At 31.1% G+C, this 25,220-nt stretch overlaps 2 protein-coding genes and 1 long non-coding RNA gene across 3 annotated transcripts; 2 read left to right on the top strand and 1 right to left on the bottom strand.

The window, feature by feature from the left end:
- The first annotated feature begins 3,506 nt into the window (after positions 1-3,506).
- LOC131655164 (probable WRKY transcription factor 40) lies at positions 3,507-4,829 on the top strand. Its single transcript, XM_058925063.1, has 3 exons — positions 3,507-3,729; positions 3,830-4,108; positions 4,205-4,829. The coding sequence occupies exons 1-3, from the start codon at positions 3,658-3,660 to the stop codon at positions 4,637-4,639; spliced, it is 786 nt and encodes a 261-aa protein (XP_058781046.1). The 5' UTR covers positions 3,507-3,657; the 3' UTR covers positions 4,640-4,829.
- A 16,096-nt stretch (positions 4,830-20,925) lies between these two features.
- On the bottom strand, positions 20,926-23,753 carry LOC131660668 (uncharacterized). The gene is made up of 3 exons (XR_009301009.1): positions 23,617-23,753; positions 21,990-22,314; positions 20,926-21,480 (listed from the first exon to the last, which is right to left on the bottom strand). It is a non-coding gene; the product is annotated as an uncharacterized LOC131660668 (long non-coding RNA).
- LOC131660667 (protein POLAR LOCALIZATION DURING ASYMMETRIC DIVISION AND REDISTRIBUTION-like) lies at positions 22,844-24,747 on the top strand. The gene is made up of 3 exons (XM_058929957.1): positions 22,844-23,337; positions 23,452-23,915; positions 24,310-24,747. Exons 1-3 carry the CDS (start codon positions 23,022-23,024, stop codon positions 24,646-24,648), a joined length of 1,119 nt encoding a protein of 372 aa, XP_058785940.1. The 5' UTR covers positions 22,844-23,021; the 3' UTR covers positions 24,649-24,747.
- Positions 24,748-25,220: the final 473 nt, after the last annotated feature.

Raw genomic sequence — 25,220 nt, forward strand, 5'->3', positions numbered from 1 at the left:
AACCACTAAGAAGACCAAGAAAGTATATACAACCACCCCATCCTTTAGTTCACACAAACTAAATAACTATAAAAAAAGAAAACAAGTTAGACTCAATGCCACAACAACTCAAGTTATTTTTTTGGGGTGCGTAAAATATCTGGTTATGAGGTCTAAATTTATAACTAAATTCAAATTTGTTTTAAATATTCAGATATAATTAAATAATTATTAATCAATTTAATTATTATTAGTTGGTTATTCATTCATATAATCTGAACATGATTAAATGGTTATCTACCAATTAAATTATTTTTGAATTTGGTTATAATTCAGCTATTATCCAAAGTCTAATATTAATCTAAAAATTTTAATTTAATAATAAAAAAAATTCATTTTTAAAATAAAAAATATTTTAAATTTTTTTTTTAAAACTTGTTATATAATCATAATCTAACTTATAACTGATTTTATAATCAGTTTTGATAAAAATATGGTTATGATTATAAATTCAAACCAAATTTAAAAATTATTATATTTTAATTTCTAAAAATAATCAATCATGCACACCCCTAACCGAAAGTTTGTTATTAAAAAGTTTTCAAATAAAAAGAGATATTTCTGAAAAAAATAATATTATTCCAAATAATCCCTTTATACATCAAATGATTTTTTTTCCCGATAAACACTTGTATTAAACGCACAAGCGGTGCAACCCAATACAAAAGAAACGAAACGAGACAAGGCAACCTAAAAGGAAAGCCAAGAAAGAGCTAACCTACACACCAACATACACACAAGGATTGACAAGCCAAACCTCTTTCGTGCTATTTCCCCTACCTCTAGCAAGAATAGAGAATCAATCCCAACCAAAATTCTTAATGATAGTCAAAATTTCGGTAAGATTCCAAACACAATTTTTGAAGACCACCTTATTTCTACCTAACCAAATGCACCAACAAACCAAAAGCCAAAAGAAAGCAATGAAAGAAGGTTTTACAAACTCACACAAAAAAATACGAATGTATTCCACCACCTTAAGCCCCAAATCCGCTCCTTGCAAACCAAGCCCACCCTTACATCAAATGATTTGATTTAATCAGGTTGATAATAATCGATATGCTCATTTGATAGAGAAACCTTTTTTAGAATAAAAGTTCCCCATCCAATTTATATCTAAAACATTATCAGCAAAACATAATTAATTAGCAATGCACAACACTCCTTAATCCTTTATTCCTCCCACATTGACACCACCTCCAATCATCACCGTTAAGACCTCATCAATAGGGATGTTATCGGTTCGGTCCAGTCCGGTCTGAATATTTGCTATTTCGAGAATTAGATCGAAATAGTAATCGAGTAAATTCAAACTGGACCGAAACAATGATGAATTATTTTTTTGGATCGAAACCAGATCGTTACATCGGATATCCAACAAAAGTATTTAATAAATATTCAATATAATATCCATTTTTAGTATCAGATAAAAAAATTATCCATTTCCAGACCGAGTAACATTTCGGCCGTCCATTGGTCCGGTTTCAATAAACCGGTTCTCTGATGATTTTCTGATTCTATAGGTCCAATAATTGCCCTACTCAGTCATCACAAGTTCACAACCTATTCATCTCAATTGACATATATCCTCTCCAGTGGGTTGTGGGTTTTTCACTAAAGAATGTCTCGTGCACATCCTAACCTTTAAATGCAATTATTTTTTATTGAATAATTAAAAGGGTTAAATACATTTTTGCCCCCTGCCATTTGACCTCTTTCCGGTTTACCCTCTGTAAAAAATTTTTTTTGCAAATGCCCCCTTGTCATTACAAGATTCTATCATTTTGGACCTTCACCAGATCTGGCACATGCCAAGTGCCTATGTGTCCAGGTGAGTGGCATTTTTTTTTTCATTTAATTTTAATGCCACATAGGTTTAATGAAATGCCACATTAGCATCTGAGAATTATAAGGTCCTTTCATCTTCAACCTTGCACTTCGTCTTCTTCAACCAAGCTGTGTAAATTAGGGCACGAAAATGGACTCTACAAATGAATCTATTTGTTGGGAGTACAGGAGAGGCGAGAACACCAAATGCTTCAAGATATAAGAGAGGAAAACACACATCTCAACTCAAAATTTTAATGTGTTAAAAATAAATAAGTTTTCTCTCTTATAAATTCAACAACTCACACTTGCACCTAACATTCTCCTTTATAAGTGTGAGTCTCTCACAACAAATAACAGGATCTAATATTAGATTCAGCTCTCACTACCCCCATCAAACTGAACCACGACTCTAATACCACTCTTAGTAAGTCTGCAAGAGTCGAGAGCACCAATAAAATTAATACTTCAAAACAACAATAGAGTAAAATGTTATATCTCAACTCAAAACCTTACACCCAACACTCTTCTCATTCAATCATTAAAATATATTTTTTATAACAACATATTTTTCCTCTCAAAACATTAGCTTATGTTCATCATGATTCATTTATCGACCATAATTTTTTTTAATATTATTAATTTTAAAATAATATAACTAAAAAAATGATTAAGTTTATTAAATTGAAATAAATGTATTAATTTAATAATATAATTAAAAATAATTAAATTTACATTAAATTTTTTAAGAAATAGTTTATTTTAAAACAATTTTTTAATAAGTAAAAGATCAAAAGCATTTTAGAAATCTACACTCATTATATATTTAATACATGCAACATTGCGAAGTCAACGAGATAATGTTACCGTCAATGGTTCAATCACAAGAAGAAAAATGTTGCCGTCAATGGGAAATCATTGATCAACTTGCCTTTTTCTTCTTGACTAAGGATAAGACCAGCAACTATATATATATATATATATATATATATATATATATATATATATATATATATATATATATATATATATATATATATATATATATATATATATATATATATATATATATATATATATATATATATATATATATATATATATATATATATATATATATATATATATATATATATATATAAATAAAAGAGGACTAAAATTGTAATTAAGCGTTATTTTTATTTATTTATTTTTACTTCCTTTTAATAAAACTTAATTTTTATTTTTATTTTGTAAAAAATAAATATTTACACACACATAAAAATAAAAATAAATAAGTATCATGACATGAAATTATAGCATTTGATTGATTGAGGATACTGAGACTCATCTAAACTCAAGGGTCCCGTAGTGTTCCCCTTATTAAAACTCATTAGATAATAAGTTGTAGTATTAAATCAAATACAAAAATGTGTCTAATATAAACTTTTAGAAATTTAAATAAATATTTATAATTTTTATATTAATAAAAATAATTATTTTATTAAAATTGATAAAAATAGAAGATTCATGGTACATATAATTTAAAAGAAAAAAACAAAAAAAAAAGAATTATTTTGTTTTTGTGTCTCTGTTAAATGCGCGTATAGAGAGAAAAGGACGAAATTAATTGCACGAGACTTGTTTCTCACTTTCCTCCTTCTTTCCCATTTCTCACTTGCAACCTTAGCAACCTAAATTATAAATTATACAATTCCATCCTCTCATATAGTATAGTTTTATATCACAAAAACTAATTCAAAACCATTCATCATAAATTGAATTTGTGTACCTCAAACGTTATCCTTCTACATGGAACCAACGTGCGTTGATACTTCTCTTAACCTCAACCTTGTCCCTTCTCAAGACACAGATGTTGCTATGGTTAGTATACTATACTCCACTACTATACTATTATAAGTACATAATTTTAGTTATATTTTGTAACATATTGAAAAGTTAACTTATGATTGAAATGATTCAGGTTGCTAAGGTTTTGGTGGAAGAGCTGGAGCGTCTAAGTAATGAGAATAAGAAGTTAACTGAGAGGTTAAACCTCATGTGCGACAATTATATTGCGTTGCAGAAGCATTTAAACGAGTTCAAGAGTCAAGAACCAGTGACCACGCCATCGAGGAAGAGAAAGCTCGAGTGCATTGAAAATTGCACTACAACTGCTAAGGAAGAAACATTCCAACAACACAACTCTTCTCCGAAAATTTCTAAGGTTCTTGTTCGAACAGATGCATCCAACCCTAGCTTAGTAAGTTCTTCTACGAATTTCATAAAACAATTTGATTTATTTAATTCTTGAAACTAAATAATAAGATTAATTTTTTATTATTGTTGTTTGTTATAGTATGTGAGAGATGGATATCAGTGGAGAAAATATGGTCAGAAAGTTACAAGGGATAATCCATCTCCTAGGGCTTACTTCAAGTGCTCTTTTGCTCCATGCTGTCCTGTGAAGAAGAAGGTGCAGAGAAGTGTAGAAGATCCAAACGTGTTAGTGACAACATACGAAGGAGAGCACAACCATGCACATCACCAGCAAGCACAAACATCGTCAAACCAAAGTGAGGCCTCTACGTATAATTCTGTTCCTTCTCCATTAGCTTCAACGCATGACTTGGTCTTGCCAAGCAAAGTAGTAGTTGACAATGGTGTTCAAAGGTCGTCTATACACCAGCTGTTAGTTCAGCAACTGACAGCTTCTTTGACAAGAGATCATAATTTTAGGACAGCACTTGCCACGGCAATTTCTGGAACAAGTTTCGATGTGGAAAAACATTGATGGAATTCATAGGATTTTATTGTATCAAAAGACTTTTTGTTATTTTGCTTGGTTATTTCTAGTTTGGTTAGTACTAATAACATAGAAGTAGAAAGAGGCCTTTAAAAAAAAAAAAAGGAGAAAGAGGAGTGGGTATCTTCGTTTTGGTGAAATAAAATTTATGCAAAGATTATTAATTTTTTTAGTTAAATATTTTTACAATCTTAACTTTTAGTTTAGTCTCCACAATTTAAATTAAGTGCTTTTAATTACTATTTTTTATTTATAAAATTTATATTAAGATTATTATTTTTTTAGTTAAATATTTTTACAATCTTAACTTTTAGTTAAGTCTCCACAATTTAAATGAATAAGTGCTTTTAATTACTACTTGTTCCAATCGGAACCAGAATTATGCTTAAATTATGGATCTTGGATTCCTGATGTGGTATTGTGAGTCTCTGGTGCAGTGGAACACGAGAGAGAACTTGCAAGATTAACCCTCCAACATCTAAGTCTGTGAATAAGTTTGAAAGGGGTAGAGGAAAGTAGGAAAAGTGTGTGTTCCTTGAATTTTGTGCATGTGAGAACATATATACTTTTGGTTCAAATGTCTATTGGGCTTTCTTTAGAATAATAAATTAACCTTTCTTATTAGGTCTTTGGCCAACCCAAAACAGTTGTCCTCAAACTTGTCGTGAAGTGTCGAGCGAGAATTTTTTTTGGACACATTTTGGTCGCAAAGCGTTATACTTATTGTCCATAGTCATGAAGAACTCTGAATCCAATAACGAATGGAGTGAGAAACAAGTGTGTTAAATGTCAGTCTTTCTGTCATGTTACTTCAGACATTCCAATACACGTAGCCTGTAACACCCGAGGCCGAAGAGGGCGGAGAGTGGTCACCGAATTCACATCAGAATGAGAGGGATCCTAAGGTTGTTCATGTATGAAACTACATGGTCCAAGGAAGACTTATAAGGATTGATTGGTACTACCTATACCAACAAGATGCATTTTCTTTTTGATAGTTTAACCAATAAGACCTTCATAGTTAAGGAGACTTAACTTGGAGTAGTATTTGAATGAGTGACCTTCTAGAAAGTTTCTCGGAAAGCATGTGAGTGAGGACAAAACATGTCGAAATGACCTGGGTTGGTTTGCGGGGTCAGCCAATAATATTGAAAGCAATCTGAGGCGTTACAAATGGTATTAGAGCATACATATCCCAGTACGATGTGGTTCGGGGATGAATCATGCGAAAGTTGGTGGGCATGTAACAGTCGAGGCCGAAAAGGGCGGAGAGCGGTCACCGAATTCACATCGGAATAGGAGGGATCCTAAGGTTATGCAGATATGAGACTACATGGTTAAAAGGAGACTTATAAGAATTGATTGGTACTACCTATACTAACAAGATGCGTCAACTTTTCGGTAGGCTAAACATTATAAATTTTATAGTTATGGAGGCTTGACTGGGAGTAGTATTTGGATGTGTGATCTTCTAGGAAGTTTTCTAAAAAGAGTGTGATTGAGGATAAAGAATGCTGAAAAACCTGTGTTGGTTTATGGGGTCGGTAAATAATCCTAAAATCAGTCTGGGCGTTACATAGCCTCCCTATTTGGAAGATCCCTTTTTGCAAGTTATGGTTTAATGCTTTAACTAGGGTGTTCGAGTGCACTCAAGTGTCGTTGTATTTTTAATGCAAGAATCAGAACGTTGATTTCTATCTACCTAGTATCCTGCAACTTGGATCGTCATTTGGTTTGACTGATTTTCCTATATAATAATAACTTTGTTTTTAAAATCATTACATAAATGATAATTAAATGATTCACCCTTAGTGTTGTATAGAGAGAACTCAACTAAAGTCCCGCTTGATCTTAGTGGAATTCCATGTTCTTCAAATTGATTATCTCATCAAGGTCTCTAAGGTGTATTCCCATTTCCGGTGCTAAATGGGATCTTTGTCATCGTCATACAGGCTATCAAAATGCAAGGTCCCTAAGTAAGATCTGTGTCGCCCAAATAAGTTGTTAAAACGTTGTTGGGATCCCTATAGGATCCTTGCCTCTCATAGAGACGATCAAAACACGGGATCCATTACTCATAACCCAATCCTAGCTGGATAACCCCTACTGTAAAATTCAAATGCCGCCCATTGAGGAAATCAAGTCGTTAGATCTCTGAGTGGGATCCATACCCCCACCATAGAGGCTATCAAAATGCGAAGTCCCTAAGTAGGATCCTTGCCGCCCATATAGGCAGTCAAAACGTTGTTGGATCCCTATGGGATCCTTTCCACCCATAGAGACGATCAAAATGCATGATCCATTAGCGGGGTATCCTTGTTGCCATAGAGGCGATCAAAACAATGGAGAATTTTGGTTAAAAAGAATCCTAAAGTTCCAAGAATCTGACTTGCTTAAAGGGTAAAAGCAGCTGCAACAATTGAAAGATAACTCTTGTTAACAAATTCACCATCATGGTCGCTTCAAAGAATGATGATTTCAAATTAAAAATGTTTTGGACACGTTTAGAAAATTTAACAAAATATTTAAAGGTTTCTTCCTTATGGGTTAGGAATAAATTCTAAGTAAATCTAGAATAGTCATATATGATAACAAAGGCGTAATATTTACCTCCTAGACTCTTTGTCTTTGGAGGGCTAAAAAGATCTAGATGATGAAGCTCAAGCGATTTTGAAGTTGAAACAACATTTTTTAGTTTAAAAGAAACTCTTGTTTGCTTTCCCACTTGACACGCATCACATAGCTTATCTTTTAAAAAAATTATGTTAGGTAGACCGACTACTAGGTTTTTCAAAATTATCCTATTTATCAAGTCAGAGAGTGGGTGTCATAAACGTCTTTACCATAACCATAAATCTTCATTATTGTTGAGCAAATATTTAGTATTATGTCATGATACATCATCTAGATCTAGCATATATTATCAATTGTAGAACCATTAAACATGATAAATTTACAAGCCTTTTGTTCAATTAGGCAACTTAGCTTGTTTGGCCAAACTTTTTTAAGTCTTAAAAGTTACTTTAAAATGAAAGTTAAAAATAAGAGCGTAAAGTTAAAGTTGTTTGGTTATATATAATTTAGTATATAGTATAAGAAATAAATAATATTATTATTGAAAATTATTATAAAATAAAACAAGATATAATATACAAAATGAATAAAAAGTTGAACAATACTACTATCTACAAAAATGATGATGTAAACAGAAGAAGAAGAAAAAATAAATAAAACATAACTCTAGATGTTATGAACCATATAAAATATTTAAAAACTTACGTCTACTGCACAAGTGTTATTTTTTTAAGAAAAATGCTTTCATTGGGGATTCGAACCCCGACCACACGATTTAAGCTCCGAAAAAGTTGGTTTCAACGCCTTTTTTACAAGCTCCTTTTATTCTATTTTTTGTCTTAAAAAAAGCTACCTTTTTTCATAAGAGTTTTATAAAAAATGTGTCTGGCCCTCCATCTCCTTATAAGGAGAAGAAAAGTAGATAAAAAGTTGGATCAAATGAGCTCATCAAAGATGATTGAATACCCCTTGTCATATAATTGACTAACACTTAATAAGTTGTCTTAAATCCTTTTAACCAACAAAACTCTATCTATAGTGATCGTGGAGGGATATCCATTGACACATTCTCCTAGAATTTTACCTTTATTGGTGTCTTTGTACATAACGTGATAGTTTTTTTGTGAAAAAACTTGATAAACATTAAAATGCCCTTCATCATATGTCTTGAGCGTTCGCTATCTAGAAACCACATTCTTTTTGCGAAGGCAAGACCATCTAATAAGTGATCAAATAGGTAATTTATGTATCCAATTTGTGGGTCCTTGAGGGTTAATCAGAAGACATTTTGGTATCCATCTGAGAGATTACACATGTTGCAAAAGAGATGTTGTACAATTTTATCTATTTTCTATAACTCTCTCTATTTTTCTCATATTCAATTCGGATATTCAATTGGATACTTTGAAATAGGTATTCATGTACCCCATGTCATGTCTTTTATTTTGTTAATTTTATTCATCATCCCTGAAACTTCAATATTTAAATCAGATTGTCATTTCAATGCTAAAGTAAAAATTAGTTGTCAAACAATATCTCCCTGTAGTTCGATTTCTTTTGTACTACTTCTCTCTGTCATGAACTTGCGGCTTGCATTAAGTTTTTGGCGCCATTGCCGAGGAGATAATTTATTATATTGAAATTTATTCTAGCACTGTATAGACTAAATCAACTTATTTTTTTAAAATTTGTTATCGTATGTGAGATCAATCATTTTCTCGCACGAGAGATGCTGAATCTTAGCACAACATCTAATGGAGGAACCTTTAGATACCAAGCCACTAAAAGACTACGTAGTTCCCTATGATAAGTTACCACACAACAATATTGTTCATTCGTCCATTGTGGCAAATAATTTTGAAATTAAGCCTAGAGGTTGACGCATACTATGTTGCTCACCTCCAGACCTTTTTCCCTTGTAAAGGTCGATGCATGCAACCCTGGAGGTCAACGCATCGCTCAATTTTGGGAATTTTTATGCATGAATTTTCCAGTTTTTGCTTCCTTTAACACAAACATATAAATACATTCATGCATATAAGTCAACACAACTTTGAAATCAGATTTGTACATCATAATTCCGATTGGGTGAAGAATTTTGTGGGTTTCATTGAATAAAACCGTTGGGGTTTTGTCCTCCAAGATCATATTGATTTGGAGGGTTTTTGACAAGAAGCTTTGAATTCGATTCGGCCAAGTGAAAGCCTTAAAGAACGGTAGGTTCGGTCAAGGGAGTAATGGTAGACAGAGGATCAATCAAAGTTCTTGGATGAAAACAATTTGAGATTGCAATTCAGCCGAGTGAAAGCCTTGAAGAACAGTGGGTTCAGTCAAGGAGGTAACGGTAAATGATTGATTCTACATTGTTAGGAGACTTGATATTGCTTAAGATAAAGGGGAGGGAAGATAAAGAGTCACATTAAAAATTGAATTTGTTTGAATTTATTGCTTTAACTTCTCTTGTAATAACAATTTGCAAAGAAATAAAAACTATATCAATTCCCGTTTGGAATTGGGGGCAGACGTACACTTAGTGAGGCTGATAGGGGGACTGCCTAAACAAATTTGATGTATTCCTCTCTCCTTATTTCTGTATTACTTGCTATTGATATTGGTATAAAATTGTTAATTGGATAATAATTCTAAGTGTTAAATTGCGATACAAATCTATTTTTGTGTTGAGAATTGCAATTGTTAATTGCAATTGGATTTCACAATCAACCACGGTTAGAACTTATTAACTTGCTAACAATTGCACACCAACTATTTGTGAAATTGTTTGTGCATAATATGCACAACAAGTGTTGGATAAATTTACTAAGTCAATTTGTCATTTATATTTCATTGGAGGTAGGTGCTTGAGTGTTTAATTGTTCAAACGACTATATTTCAAAACCAATTGATTCAAGTTGTAATACGGTGAACTGACTTTTTATCGATCGAAATGTCGCGGTTAAGCATGAGTCGCCACCGACTTTTATTTTATCCAAACAAATTCAGAAAGGCTAAAAGAAACAGAAAAAAACCTTTTAAAGAAATCTAAGTTCGGGGGGTAATTTATGCAAAGGGAACGTGTAAGGCACCCTTTGCATCCATGGTTTTCCATGGGCTCTTAATTGCTTTGCTTGCTCGTTTTCAGAAAATGTAGATGAAAGAGGAAAAATGGACTTTAGCTCGTAAATGAGCGTAGCCAGTTTTTGAAGAATTTTGAGAAAGAATATAGAAAATAGAGCATGGCAAGGCAATTAGGGGCAATTACCTTAAACTCAGATGATAGGTCTCTTTTTAGCCTTTCAGGATGAAAGGGTCTATCCTTGCCATAGGTGGGCAGGAAGCCTTTCATTTGGATGTAGACGGGTCATCGAGTTATCATTCGCCTAAAGACTGACCCATGCCATAGAGAGGCAGGTAGTCTAAGGGAAGGATCAGAATAGCCTTTCGTAGGCAGCCAGGGGATACCTCAGCCTTTTCCGTAGGCAACTTCCGAGGGTCGAGGTCATGTTAGCGTATCGAAGGCAGCATCATTAGGGACTTATGACCTTTATTTGTATGAGGCAACATGGCTGAGGTATCCTCGTATTCGAGGGACATGGCTATTCTGCAAAAAACACAAGGCAACAAGGCAACAGAGAGGTTACCCCAAAAGTGTGCGTGTGTGCAACAATCACGTGGTTAATTCATTATATTATCTTATAATTAGTTATCCTAATTCAGTTCAAGACTTGCACTCCCTAGGATTACTAACCATAACAATTAATATTAACAGTAATAATGGGGGAAGGGAAATTGCAACCAGCGGAGGAGAGGGAAATTGAAACCAGCGGGATGAATAAGCAATATAAGTTTGACACAGGTAATAATTGAGATTTGAGTTTAGGGTTACCGATATTCGTAGCTTTGGCAATTGACAAACCCTGAAAAGGTGGGAAAAATAGCAAGTGAAAGTAGGGTGAGTGCATTATCAGTTCGGAGGCAAACGCTACTAACCTAAAAATAAGGAATAAAGAAGTTTAAAATAAATAAAGCAAATGGGCACTTAGCTTCGAATTTGATCTGATATGGTTGGCAGGAAGCCTCGGGATTAACCCTGAAAAGGTTTGACAAAGGCAAAGGAAAGTGAGTGTAGGAAGAGTCCATTGACTTTTGAAGATGAAACCATAATTTTAAATCAAAGAGGCAAAATAACAAATATTTAAATAAGTATAGAGTCAGGACTTAGCTTTGGTTTGTTGAAGGCGCGTTGTCGAAAAGTACTTGAAAAGACAATCCTGAAAAGGCACAGAAAAGAGACATATATTTAGTGTATGGCATGATCTTCGTAAACCCTGATTAGGGTACGGATTAAAATAAGAAAATACGAATGATTCAATTAATTATTGGTCTCGCGACCTAATTAATTAAATCGGGATGAGAAAATAAAAATAAATAAAAAAATAATTTTTAGGAATTTTTTAGAGTAAATAAGAAATTTTGAATAAATATAAGTAATCAAATATAATTAAATAAATAAATAAGTAGATAAGACAAGTAAAATAAATACTATAATTAATAAATGAATATAAGTAAAGAAAACAAATATTATAAATATTTAAATAAATAAATACATAAGTAAATAAAATAAATAAATATTTATTATAAAAAAGTTTTTGAAATAAAAATATAATAGCTTTTATTTTATTAGAGAAGAAAGAAAGAAAGAATTTAAAACAATTAATATATATATATATATATATATATATATATATATATTTATAAACTAAATAAATAGGCTGTATAATTAAAATTAAAAAAAATTCTGGAAAACTTAACTTTCGATTCAGTGTGACACGCGCGTGCATTCCATGGTGCACCTGCAGGCTCAGATCCATTGGATTGACTGGACGATCAGATGGAAGGCTGCGATGATGAGGGAGCACCATAGCGCGTGTTTCATAACGCACCGAATCCTAGGGTACAGAACTCTTCAACGCGCCTTTTCTATTTGAAATCAGCCAATCACAGGACGACACGAGGTCATCCCCAACCTCCAGCCGTCGTATTAGGTCTGCAAGACCTTTACCTACAGACCTCCATCGTTGCCATAGCCCTGTGGTTTTACGAATACAACAAAAACGCAATAGAAATTCTTCGCGAGGTCATAAACGTGATCGTCCAGACCTCACGATCCTTACCTTGGCTTTAATTAGGTCTAATTTAACCTGTAACAAAAAGCCCTAAAACAAACCCTAATATTCAACAATGGCATATTCATGTATATTCACGCAAACAACATAACAATGATCCAGAAACGTTCCAAATGCCATAAAGATCAATAATAGACAGTCAATTTTAAAGAATGATGCATGAATTCATGTAATCGAAGCAAAGAATGCAGTGACTTACCTTGCTAAAAAGGAGGTAGTTCTGAGAGTTTTGATTGCGTGTAGTGATCCCAACAGGTTCAGAATGCGTCTGTGAATCTTTTGGGATGCTTGGAACGGCTTGAATCGCACTCTAACTCCAAATTCGTTCTTGACTTGTTCTTGAAGTTTAAGAACGAAACTAGGGCTCTTGGAGGCAGAAAATCGTGTCCTAATGCTCTGTGTTTGTTGTGTATATATAGGTGAAGAGATTAGGTTAACAAATTAGGATCAAATCTTCCTTGAATCTTGGATTGCTTGTTTGAAAAAAATTGATTTGTTAAGATTTCCAAATTTGGCCAATTTCAATCTTTTTTCTCCCAATTTGCTCTTGTACGAATTTTGACTGAATATTGGAATATTTTAATGATTAATGATGATTGAAATTGAAGGAAAATTAAATCTTTCATTATTTTTCATATTTTATATAATTAAATCATGATTTAAATAAATAAAAATCATAAATAATTAATGAAAATTATGAAAAATAAGAGGTCTTTGTTTTTAACACGTGGATGGGCCTATGATGAGGGTAAATAAAAAAGAATGCAAGCCCATTTAGAAATATCTTGAGTTTTAGGCTTTACACCCTTTGAAAAATAGGTGAACTTGTACATCATGCCATTTCTCCATATCTCATTATTTTTTCAAGCTTGTGGATTTTTTGGAAACCTTAAAGAGTCCTTTAACCAGTGTCTTTGGTCTCATATCAAAATCATTTTCCATGCTTCTTTTATGTCCTTTGGAAAAAAGTGTCTTTTTTGTCGACTTTAGAAAAGGACCTATAATGTTTTGGTCCATATCTCACAAATGAAGCATTTTTAGACTTGGCATGTGAGACACAAATTTGTGGAGAATCAAATTTCCTTCAGAATGAGCTTTGGATGGAAAATTTTGGATGTTCCATGTAAAAGTTATGGCTGGTCAAAGTTCAGTTGACTTTTCCTATACAAAACCCTAATTTAGAAACTTCTTGATTTATTGATTTTTGTTCTTTCCTTGATGAACCATGATCAATTATTGATCAAATGGTGAATGACACTTCAATATGAGGATCTTGACAAAAAATCAGGAGTTTTGACTTTGCTTTGACCACAGTTGACTTTTAGGTTAACCTAGTCGACTGTTGACTTTCTGAACAATTGAGTGACCAATTCTTTGAGATGAGACTTGATACTTGTCATGGGGATGATGTGATATATATTGAGTCATATGAGATGCCTTGGAGCCATTGATTTACTGATTTTCCCTTGAATAAACCAAACCCTAATTCTCTGATCTTTGCTTAGGAGAGTGTGTCTTGAAGCTTTATGTTTTGATTTGAATTTGAATAGGATAAAATGTATGGGCAAATTTTGGGGTATGACACAAGTTACTTCTCATCTTTAGTAATTCTTACATTAATTAAAGGTTTAGTCATATATTCGATTCTACCAATAGTGGTTTGGAATATATGCGGGTCGATCTCGAAGCGCTTCCGCAAGCCATCTTTGAAAACAATTTCTAAAAACGAATAAATGTTTAAGTGGGGTCTATTCACCCCTCTCTAGATTGTATCCTAACGTCTAATAGCTGTATCTTCTGACGGCAGATGATATCGTCTGGACACCATACACAGCTCGCCGGGCTCATTGTCCATTCGACAACGCTGCATTATATTCATGACATATAAGGTGGAAGACCTCGGTGGCTAGACACTTGTCTGAGAGGTCTCTCTGACAGTATGGTCAAAACCACATCATCAACTCTGCCTGTGAGATTAGATATAGGGCAATGACTGTTAGGAGTGTACATGGACCGATTTTGGTTGGATTTGGTTAAACTCATTATCCAATCCATATAGGACACTTCGATTTTGGTGAGGTAAAACCAATATCTATACATGTTGATTGTTGTATTTTTGGTTGCATTTCATCATTTTTATACCACTCAATATAATTACATCCATAATTAGCACATTTTCTATGTTAAAAAGGATAACGGTGTGCACATTTGATAACATAAAGGACATAGTTGTAGCGAAAATAACATGAAAGACCAAACTGTTACAATTAAATAACTTAAAGGACTCTGAGAGTAATTTAGCCTAAATTAAAATATTAATAAAATAAATAAATTAACTATTTATTATATATTATTACTATAATATTTTATAATTATAGTGGGGGCACAAGCCCACTCTCCCCCTAAGCTAGGTCCGTCCCTGTGTACATCCATGGTGATTGTCCAACACCCTTCGCAGTGTGAGGATGATTTTTGGAGTGGTATCTCACTATATCACATCCTCACCTCATACCATATATTACAGGATCTTTCGATGTCGTAGGGTCTTCTGTTGCTAGGATTCTGATCCTGAGGTACCGCCAGACGACGCGCCTCCACCACATCCACCAGGCTCAGATGATCGGGAGCGTCTCTCGATGATCATCGTTATTATGGATAACCTCATGGGTTTAGTAAACCTGGATGGTGAGCTTTTCACAAGATTAGCTCGGGTTGCACACATAGCCCGTGGGGGTCCTATTTAGATATTTTGATTTTATAATTGTATATTTTGTATATTATGTGACTTAGACTACTTCTCACATCACAATACTTTTATTGGATAATATTTTGCCGATTACTTTTTCGATTAGAAGATAAACATAACACAAGACAATAAGTACAACAATCATTAAAAATAACTAAGCATGAAAACCTAGTTACTACCAGATGAGTTTGGGCGTTTCATCATCTTGATTATGTCGTCAATCGATCTTGAAATCTGTACATCAAACTTGATCGGCCCCTTAGTTATTCTACAACAAAATGATTTCCACATGGCCGTCACGTCTTCATTAGTCTTCAATTCAATTAGGTTGTATTTCACCCTTCCATTACTATCAACTCAATCATCACGAAACTTGATCTTTCTCACCCTTCTGTTCTTTGTATCCGGCAGCAATTCGTTCAACTTATCTGTTAAGTTGGTGAGAGATAAGGCGCCATCTGGAAGCTTGAACTCAACAGGAGGATTGTTTCCGTTGAAATACACTTTTGTCTTAATCAGAAATTGAGGAAGAGACATTTTTTATACGTCTTTCTCTATAACATATGCCCCTATTTATAGAATATTGGATTCATTCTAGACCACACAAAATTGTCGGTGAAATCATAGCCCTAGAAAACTGTCGGAAAAATCCTGATCGTCCAAAAAAATTGACAAAATACACTATCGAAAATTTCAACTATCCACTAAATTTCTGGTATGAACAGGTAAATTTTGAAATTTCTAAAATATTTTATAAGGTGCCAGAAATTTTAAATGAACTATCGAAAATTTATTTAATACCGAAAATTTTATATGCATTACTGAAAACTTGGTTCGAAAATTGTCTTTATTTTTTTTAGAAGGAATAGTTGTAGAATTAAAAAAAAAGGAAAGAAAAAAAAAAAAGAGAATGTCATGTATAACTTTGGAGTCGCGTGTTATAGTTATTAAAAAAAAAAAAACATAATTAAAACCAAGGAACTCAAAACAGCTCACACTTTGAAATTTTCCTGTATTAACGATTGATCTGTCCAAAAAAACTCAATTCCCAAATATTAATTTAAAAATATTTAAAACTATCATAAAATAACATTATTATACTATGGGCGAGTACAAAATAAGAAAGTGTTATATTTTATTCTTCTTTCACCGAATACTAGCAAGAGACCCGTGCGTTCGCACGGGTCGCGCAAATGTAATTATAAATAATAAATAAATATATGGTCAATAAAAGTATACAAAAAATATATAAATTAAGTAGTCTCGTTCAGTCAAAAATAAATCTTTTAGTAAAAAGAATAAATGAAATAATTAATTAGTCATTTATCCGTGCGTTTACATGGACCGCACAGTGTCGTTATAAATAATAAATAAATATAGTATAGTGATGGTTAAGAAACGTATAAAAAATATATAAATTAAGTAATCTCGACTCGTAGGAAATATATAGTTTAGTAGAAAAATTAATAAAATAATTAAGTTGTCATCTATGCATGTGTTCGTATGGATCGCACAATGTTTGATGGTTAAAAAAATATAATATTTGAAATTCTGAATGTCATATAAACATTAATTTAATCTACCCGTGCGTTTGTTAAGGCTACGCAATATTAATATCGGCACATTAGAAATGTATATTTTAATAGAAAAAATAAATGAAATAATTAAGTTGTCATTCACCCGTGCATTAACACGTGTTGTACAATATCGATATAAATAGTAAATAAATATAGTACAGTGAAGGTTAAGAAATATATATATATATATATATATATATATATATATATATATATATATATATATATATATATATATATATATATATATATAATATACAAATTAAAGAGTCTCGGCCTGTTGGAAATGTATATTTTAGTAAAAAATAAATGAAATAATTAAATTTTCATCTACTCGTGTGTTTACACGGTTCGCACATTATCGTTATAAATAGTAAATAAATATATTATAGTGATGAAATAAATTGAATCAAAAGAATGACAACTTTGCATATGTATATAATTGTGTGTAATTCAAATTACAATCATTCATAACCTCATAGTAAAGAAGACAACATTGATTAGTAATTTTCCTTAATAAACTGTTATAGGCACAAAAACCATAAAGTGACTATATTCTGCACAATAAAAAAACATAAGGTGTAGAATTTAATTTAAAGTATAATCAAAAGACATAGAATGATTTAACTTCCAATTAAATAAGGGTTTTTCTAACCTATGCAACATTGCATAGGATAAGAGACAATTAATACACCACTTTTTAAATATAAATTAGCATATTAATTATTATTTATGTTGATCTATTAATTGGGTAGGAGAGAGAAAATATAAAATATTATTTTTCAAAAGAAAAATAATTAATATAATAATTTATATGGAAGGAAATAATAATATATTAGTTGTCCTTATCCTATGCAATGTTGCATAGGTTAGAAAAACCCATTAATAAATAATAATCAAATATCATGAAGTGTGATTTGTGTTATAATTTTCAATTTTCAAAACTAAAACAATAATTAATATTTTTTTTAATAGTAATTTATTAGATAATTATTGTCTATTTAAATTTGAAACTTAAATTTGATTTTAAAATATCATAATACTGAGAGATAGTCATTTTAAAAAAACATAAAAATAATGTATCAAACTATTAGAATGCAAAGATTTTGTTTCTAGATTTTGTTCTTGTTTTAAATAAATTTATAAAAACAATTTTATTTTATTTTTTTTATGGAAAAAACAACTTTATTTATATTACTGAAACACCAACTTCTTTTTGAAAAGAAAATACTCATAAAAATAAAAGTCAAATCTTCAGTACTTTTGTAGGAGCGATTAAAAAATATAATGGGAATAAAATATTAAAGTAGGTTTTAGGTTATCTTTGAAAATATAAAATAAATTATAATTAATTGAAATAGTCACATTTTTTTTTTACTATTTTTTAAATCTTATGATTTAATGAATTGGAATCTTATGATTTTATGGATTAAAAAGTTACACTGAACCTTATATATTTTGGAATGCAGGAATGCCCAAAGTTTTTACAGAGAAATTTATTGCTTATAAATCGTTACTTATATATTTTGGAATGCTTTGAATGATTTACTATTCTTGTATTTCATTTTATACATTATTTATTTACTATATTTTGATTTTTAATTATATATATATATATATATATAATATTTTTTCTAATTTTAAATACAATAATTTTTATTTAGAATTGTTTGTATATACCAAATATAATTAGCAATTAAAAATAAAAAAATCATCGACGTTGAAGTAACGTATTTATCATGCAAAGCATTAAAAACAAAAAACCATTAAAAACAAATTTTTGTAACCCCGATTCACATATCCAAAAAAACGCAGAGGAAAAGAGAATGCAGAATGGTCGTATATTTAGGTTTATAGAAAGGTAAATAATCACCACTGAAATAAAAAAAAATTGTTATATTTTTAATGTATCATAATTCAGAAAGAAATGATGAGTGAGGTAAGGATGTATAAAAAATTACGGTAATAGGAAGAGACATATATAATATAATGGAATAAAAAAATAAATGAAATAATTAATGCACTAATGACTATACATAATTTAAATATGGTTAAAGTCGATATAAATATTAAATAAATATTATATATTTATGGTTAAGAAATATATATAAAATTATATATGAATTAAGAGAGAAAAATATCTTAAAATATGTCTGCCATATAAATATTAATTTAATTTATTAGGTTATATTAGTTGTTAGGATATACACAGAAATTATGTTGAGTAATATATGAGTATATGATGTAGTACACTTCACACAGAATCTTGAGATATATGTGTTCGCTACTTTTTTCCATTTATAAAAATATGTGTAACTCATTCTATAAAAATAATTGTAGTTAAATTTTTTTCGATTATAAAAATATAGAATCTTGAGATATATGTGTTCGCTACTTTTTTCCATTTATAAAAATATGTGTAACTCATTCTATAAAAATAATTGTAGTTAAATTTTTTTCGATTATAAAAATATTTGTAAAGTATTCCCGTTTATAAAAATAATTGTATCAACAGTAGATTTTTTAACGTTTATAAAAATATTTATAACTTATTTCCAAAAATTCTTTCAATTTATATAGTTGAATTAATTAATTAATATTTTAAATGTATTCCGTAAAATTAAAGAAAGTTTCTCAACCAACTCCATGGACCTCTTAAACACCACACTTAATTTCATTTTTACTCCTAGCTTTCATAGATGCACATTCGGAAACACTCCATATTTTGAAAAAATTTGGTTTTTTTCGTAGATGCATATACGGAAGCGTATAAAACATAGTGAAACCTGAGATTTTTCTAATTAATTGGGAAAATCTCAAGTTCCGTAGATGCTTCTACGGAACACTCTATTTGCAAAAACTCATGAAACATCAATTAATTGAGAAACCTTTTTGTAGATGTAACCATGAAAGATTTTTTCCAATTAATTGAGAATTTGAGATTTTCTCAATTAATTTGTAATTTAATTGGAGATTTTCAAAATTAATTGAGAAAATACCAAATTAATTAAGGTATCTACGGAACATTCTAATTTTCCCAATTAATTGAGATAATCTCAAGTTTCACTATGTTTTCATAGATATATCTACGGAAAAAATCAATTTTTTTTTTTAAAATGTGCTTCTGAAGATACATCTACGGAAGCACGAAAACAAAATGGACAATTCAGTTGTGCGTAAGAAAAGGCCTGAGGTTCATTGAAAAGTTCTCAAATTAAATAAGAGTATTATTAATTAAATAATAATTAAAGTTGTCGTATAAAACTCTAAATTATATATAAATTAAAGTATATTGTTTATGAAATGACAACTAAAAATAGTTTATAAATATTTAGATACATAGTTTAAAAATAGGTTAATCAATATTTATTGATACATGATAAATAAAAGTATTTTTCTCAACTTCTTTTCTCTCTACTTCTTTCTCACTTATTTCTTCTATTTCAAACACACTCTAAATGATTTTAATTTCTCTCTCACTTATTTCTTCTATTCCAAACTCATCATAAGTGATTTCAATAAACACATTTTTTTCCTTTTAAAAAATATATAATTTTAAAAACATAAATTTTTTAATATTATTTTGGGATGATAAAAATTGAAATAATAAGCACACTCATTTTTAAAACCTAATAATATTGTTGTGTAAATATAGTAAATTATAATAGTGTTCAATAATAAATGTTGAATTTTATAATTATGATTATTCAATACATACTATTAACCTTGCAATACTATCACATCTCTCATAAATTTCAAATACAACCAATGTTTGGAATATTAATCATTTTGAAACATACATACAACCCATAAACATTTTGAAAATGCATTGTTTGAAATTAGTATTGTTTGGAATATTAATCATTTTAAAACATGGATATAACCGATAAACATTTTGAAAATGCATTTTTTGAAATATTAAAATTGCATTGAATATAGTAACCTAATATTAACCTAATAATTGTAAAATCAATTCAACCTTGGTAATATATAAACGCTTTAATGCAAATAATCTGTAGAAAAAATAAAATAATTCAAATATTTGGATAAAGTTTATTTCATGATTTATGTTTAATTTACTATTCCTGTTCCCTGTCAAAAAGTATCCTCTTTAAAGTTACTCACATAATGCAAATATAACAATTTCAAAATCAAAGCAATTACACTACAGTTTTCCTGTAAATATTTTGACACTTAAAATTGCTTAAAACAAATGTCCAAGCATAATGACAGGCTACATTTTGAATAATTTTCAGTATATTAATTATCTTGTAAGGTTTGAATTCTGCAGGACATGTATATCATGAAAACATTTTGATTTATAGAAAATTTAATGCTAATAATCCTCTTGGTAATTAACCTGAATCAATAAGTATTATTATAGGTATTATTAGGAGATTGATTTTCGAACAGGCCATATAGTATTCAAGAAGGATTTGAGGAGACATGCTTGCTTAATGTTCTTTTCCTAGAACCATCAAACATTTCGCCGACGCCGGAACAGAAACAAAACGCGAAGAAAAATCACTGTAACCGTAAACAAAACTATACTCCCCGCTGTTGCCACCATCCTTGTCATCGAAGTTGAGAGCGAAACTCAACTGATCGTAGTTTAATGAAACTTATTTAACATTCACGTTACGGCTCTTAATGTATTGAATAGTTGAACGAATGTTTTCCATCTCGGTCCAGCAACGATCTTTAACCACTCACGCACCTTCATCCATCTACAGAACCACCATCACTAACCTTTAATACAAAATCAAATTCACCCTAAATAAAATTGATGAATTAAAACAATCCAAAATCAAATTAATTTATATAAACAACCTAAAATCAAATTAATTCATATAAATAACCCACAATAAAATTGATTCATATCAATATTAAATTTGAATTCGAATTTGTTACACGGATCTGCGATGCAGGGCCGACCCAACCCGTTTAGAGGCCTAAAGCAAATTTTAAAGTGAGGTCTTTAAAATGTATTTCAAAATATTAATTTTGTGGTTGTTAAGAGTTGAACTAAATACCAATAGGAAAAGAGGCCTATATATTAACAATTCAACTACAATAATATATTAATTCAAATGTCATTAAATATTTTTATATCTAAATAAAAAAAATTTGAGGTCTTTTTTAAAACAAAACTTTTGAGGCCTAAAGCCCTAGCTTTAGCAGCTTGGTCCTTGGGCCGGCCCTGCTGCGATGAATAACAAAAAACCCAAAAAAGTAAATGACTCATGAAAAGTTTGTACCTTGGCATTCTTATAATCGCAGCTTTAGAGTTTAACCAAATGAAGTTTGTAGAGTATCCCTAACCGGAGCTTTGGAATAGAGAAATGGATTGGAATATGAAATATGAAAACACAATACATGAAAACACAGAGAAAACACAGGGACATTAAAACAATTTCTGAAAATTTAAAAAAAGACCAGTTTAGCAAAAAAGCAAATATATTGTGCTTTGATTGGAGGCTGATTGAAGATGAGAGTGTTGTTGAGGCTGAGAGGAAGATAAAACTGTTAAATCGTTAAATCATTGGAGGCTGATACAGTAAACCCTTCAACTCATTTTTCTGGCTGCATTCAAAGATTAAATGTTAAATCGTTAAGAGACATTCGAAGATTAAATTGTTAACAAATATGAATAACAAATGAGAATATAATTTGAAGGGTTTTGAAGAATTCTGAGATGGTGAAGAATGTAAATCGTTTGTTGCAGTTCCAAGATAGTTTAGGAAAACACATGCTGCATATTGATTCTTTCAAAAGAGTGTTTTGGAAGCTAAAGTAATGACCCTGGAAATTCGTTATTTCTATTGGCCAAAGTAAAGATTCGTTATTTTCATTGGCCGAAGTAAAGACTGCAGTAATAATAGGATAGACATGCAACCCTATTTAAAATTAAGAATAATTAGGGAATGCAATTACCTTTAAGTCCTCGATTATCATTCTCAAATTGAAAATTAGAGGGTTAATGAAATAATTTACTATGTCTTCTACTTTATTATATTAAAAGTAGATTCTATTAAAAAATCAAATAATCCTCAAATCATGCTTAGTGTGTGCTTTAAAGCCTTAATCCTTTAATTTTAGTCAAACAAACAAAAAAAACTGTAAGGTTTATCAAGAAAGAGGAAAGAACCATAAAGTTCCCTCCAAAAACAAAAAGTACCTCTCCTAAACCTTTTGAACCGAATCGATCACTTTCATCATCATAATCACAATTCAATACAAAATTTAATACTCTCTATTCCTTCAATCTTTCAAAATATACCGTACGATCAATGAAGTGCCTTTTCTTTAAATCCCCAAATCCCAATCACTCTCACTTCCCTCAATATTCCCATAACCGTCCTTTACGCCTCGCCGATATTCTCGCCACCGAAGACGACGCCGCCGCCGTTAACTCCATGGACGCCGTTCATAAAAAACCGCCATATCTTTCTCATCGCTCCACCAAATGCTTTTCGCCTCGGCGAATTCTTGGTTCTTTTCTGGCGGCGCTGCGGCCAAATAAAGATCGACGAATTCTGAAAAGCCGAGAGAAATTGCCGTCCACGCCGATAACGATTGAATTAAAAGGCAACGAAGAGGAATCAAGTGAGTATTTTTGTCTATTTGAATTTTCATCGATTAATTTGAAAAATTCGATTTCAATTGATACCTAATTACTGCGGTTAAATTTATAGTGTTGTTGTTGTTGGTGTTCTACAGGACAGTTAAATTGGAATGATACATCTTTTAAGCTAGGAGTTGGTTGTGGATTGCTATATGTGATTGCAGCGACGAAAAATGAGCTTAGCAAGATGGTTGAGCTGCGAAAAGAAATGGGAATTGTCCTTCAAAACATGAAAGGCGAAATTCAAAGTAAAGACGTACTTCTTAACCGATTGAAACAATGTGATGATGCTCTTGCTGAAGTTTCTGTCACTGATTTTCAAGAAGTTTCGTGCTCTAACAGTCACCTTTCGGTTGGTTCGGAGAAATCATGTTGTCAGGCGGAGTTGAAAGGCAATACTGGTTGTGATGGTTTTCTAGACTATGATATTCGTGAACAAGGTGAATGTGCAGAAGAGATTAATGAGCTTCAGGCGGAATTTGAATATGAGTTACAGCGGTTGCAGGTGTATTTGGATGGAGAGGCTGCATTTGAAGAAGTACAGCAAGAAAGAGTTGAGGTAAATTGTTTGAAGTTTGACTTCTCGTGATTATATTAAGCTGTTTATAGTTTTGTCAAATGCTATATGTTACATAAACCTTAACTTTCAAGTATTGATTAAGAAATAGTCTCTTGAATCGGTTGAAAGGCAATATCTAAATGGAGTTTGTAATGCCCTTTTGGTATCAAGAGGAGGCTACTTCTAGAGAAAAGAGGCCGCTCTTGAATTTTGACCAACCCAAGTTATGAAAATTGTATTAAGAATTTGCGGCTATATGATGTTTTTCTTTAGACTTTGACTTTAAGACGTCGCTTTTGTAAATTGTTAGGAACTTGGCTGATTAATTTTTTGCATTTTACTTTGCTGTTGGATTTTGTTACATTACGGAATGGCTGAAAGTGTGAATTGACAGGTTGTTGTTAAAGACTCTAGTTCAAAGAGCGAGAGTTCGAGTTTTGGTGAAATAATAGTGGAACATCAAGAAGCAAGTTATGATACTTCAGTTGGAGTCTCTCCTGTTGAATTGGAGAGAAGGTTGCATGAACTACTTGAAACAAGGCTTCAAGAACGGATAACAGAGCTAGAATCTGCGTTAGAATATGCCACACAAAAGCTCAACGAGAAGGAGATTAGGAGTATTTGGTGGGAAGACACGGCAAGGCACATCCCGTATCATGTTCCTGAAACTTCTCGATTTACTTTTCCACTTGATCCGGAGGCTGCTTTGAAGTTTAATGAAGTTGTAGGATAGCATTTAAAAATGTGAATATGACTAAGGCACCAAAATATTATTGCTGCCTCTGTGGTTTAATGACATTGCTTCTTTATATAGATTCAAATTGTTTTGTTAGTCTTTGGAGTAAATGGTTTGGTTTGGTTAGAAGCATGATTTTCAATATCAATGGTTGGGGATAACCAATACTCCTAAAATAATAGAAATTGAAGAGAGCAGTATAGTTTATAGGTACTCAACTTATTTTGTTATTTAGGTACTCAATTTTAAGACTGTATAGATGACTGTAAGCTATTTCTAGTCTGCAGTGTGAAATTTCTCTGGATATAGAAAATAACACAAATTCAAGTTTTTGACTCAAGTTCCTATATACATTAATTGAATTGCTCTTAAAAGATCTCCTCCCTAATGAATGTTTTTTAATTGAGCGTGTTTTTGGAGTATTATGTAACTTATAGAAAGATTTTTTGAGCTGTCTTATCAGAAGTTATAAATTTATAGATAATTAAATAGAAAGAAACACAACAATTATGCTTAAGTGTGTAATTGAAATAAATGTGATCTTATGTGTAAATTTTTATGGTCTTGGA

The sequence above is a fragment of the Vicia villosa genome, linkage group LG3 (assembly GCF_029867415.1).
Source record: "Vicia villosa cultivar HV-30 ecotype Madison, WI linkage group LG3, Vvil1.0, whole genome shotgun sequence".
Classification (NCBI taxonomy): domain Eukaryota; kingdom Viridiplantae; phylum Streptophyta; class Magnoliopsida; order Fabales; family Fabaceae; genus Vicia; species Vicia villosa.

What these genes read in the sequence shown, in the direction of transcription:
- LOC131655164 (XM_058925063.1), top strand. Translation starts at nt 3,658, where the DNA reads ATGGAACCAACGTGCGTTGATACTTCTCTTAACCTCAACCTTGTCCCT. An exon ending in AAGACACAGATGTTGCTATG is followed by an intron (nt 3,730 to 3,829) that starts GTTAGTATACTA and finishes GAAATGATTCAG; the next exon opens with GTTGCTAAGGTTTTGGTGGA. An exon ending in ATGCATCCAACCCTAGCTTA is followed by an intron (nt 4,109 to 4,204) that starts GTAAGTTCTTCT and finishes TGTTTGTTATAG; the next exon opens with TATGTGAGAGATGGATATCA.
- LOC131660667 (XM_058929957.1), top strand. Translation starts at nt 23,022, where the DNA reads ATGAAGTGCCTTTTCTTTAAATCCCCAAATCCCAATCACTCTCACTTC. An exon ending in AGGCAACGAAGAGGAATCAA is followed by an intron (nt 23,338 to 23,451) that starts GTGAGTATTTTT and finishes GGTGTTCTACAG; the next exon opens with GACAGTTAAATTGGAATGAT. An exon ending in TACAGCAAGAAAGAGTTGAG is followed by an intron (nt 23,916 to 24,309) that starts GTAAATTGTTTG and finishes GTGAATTGACAG; the next exon opens with GTTGTTGTTAAAGACTCTAG.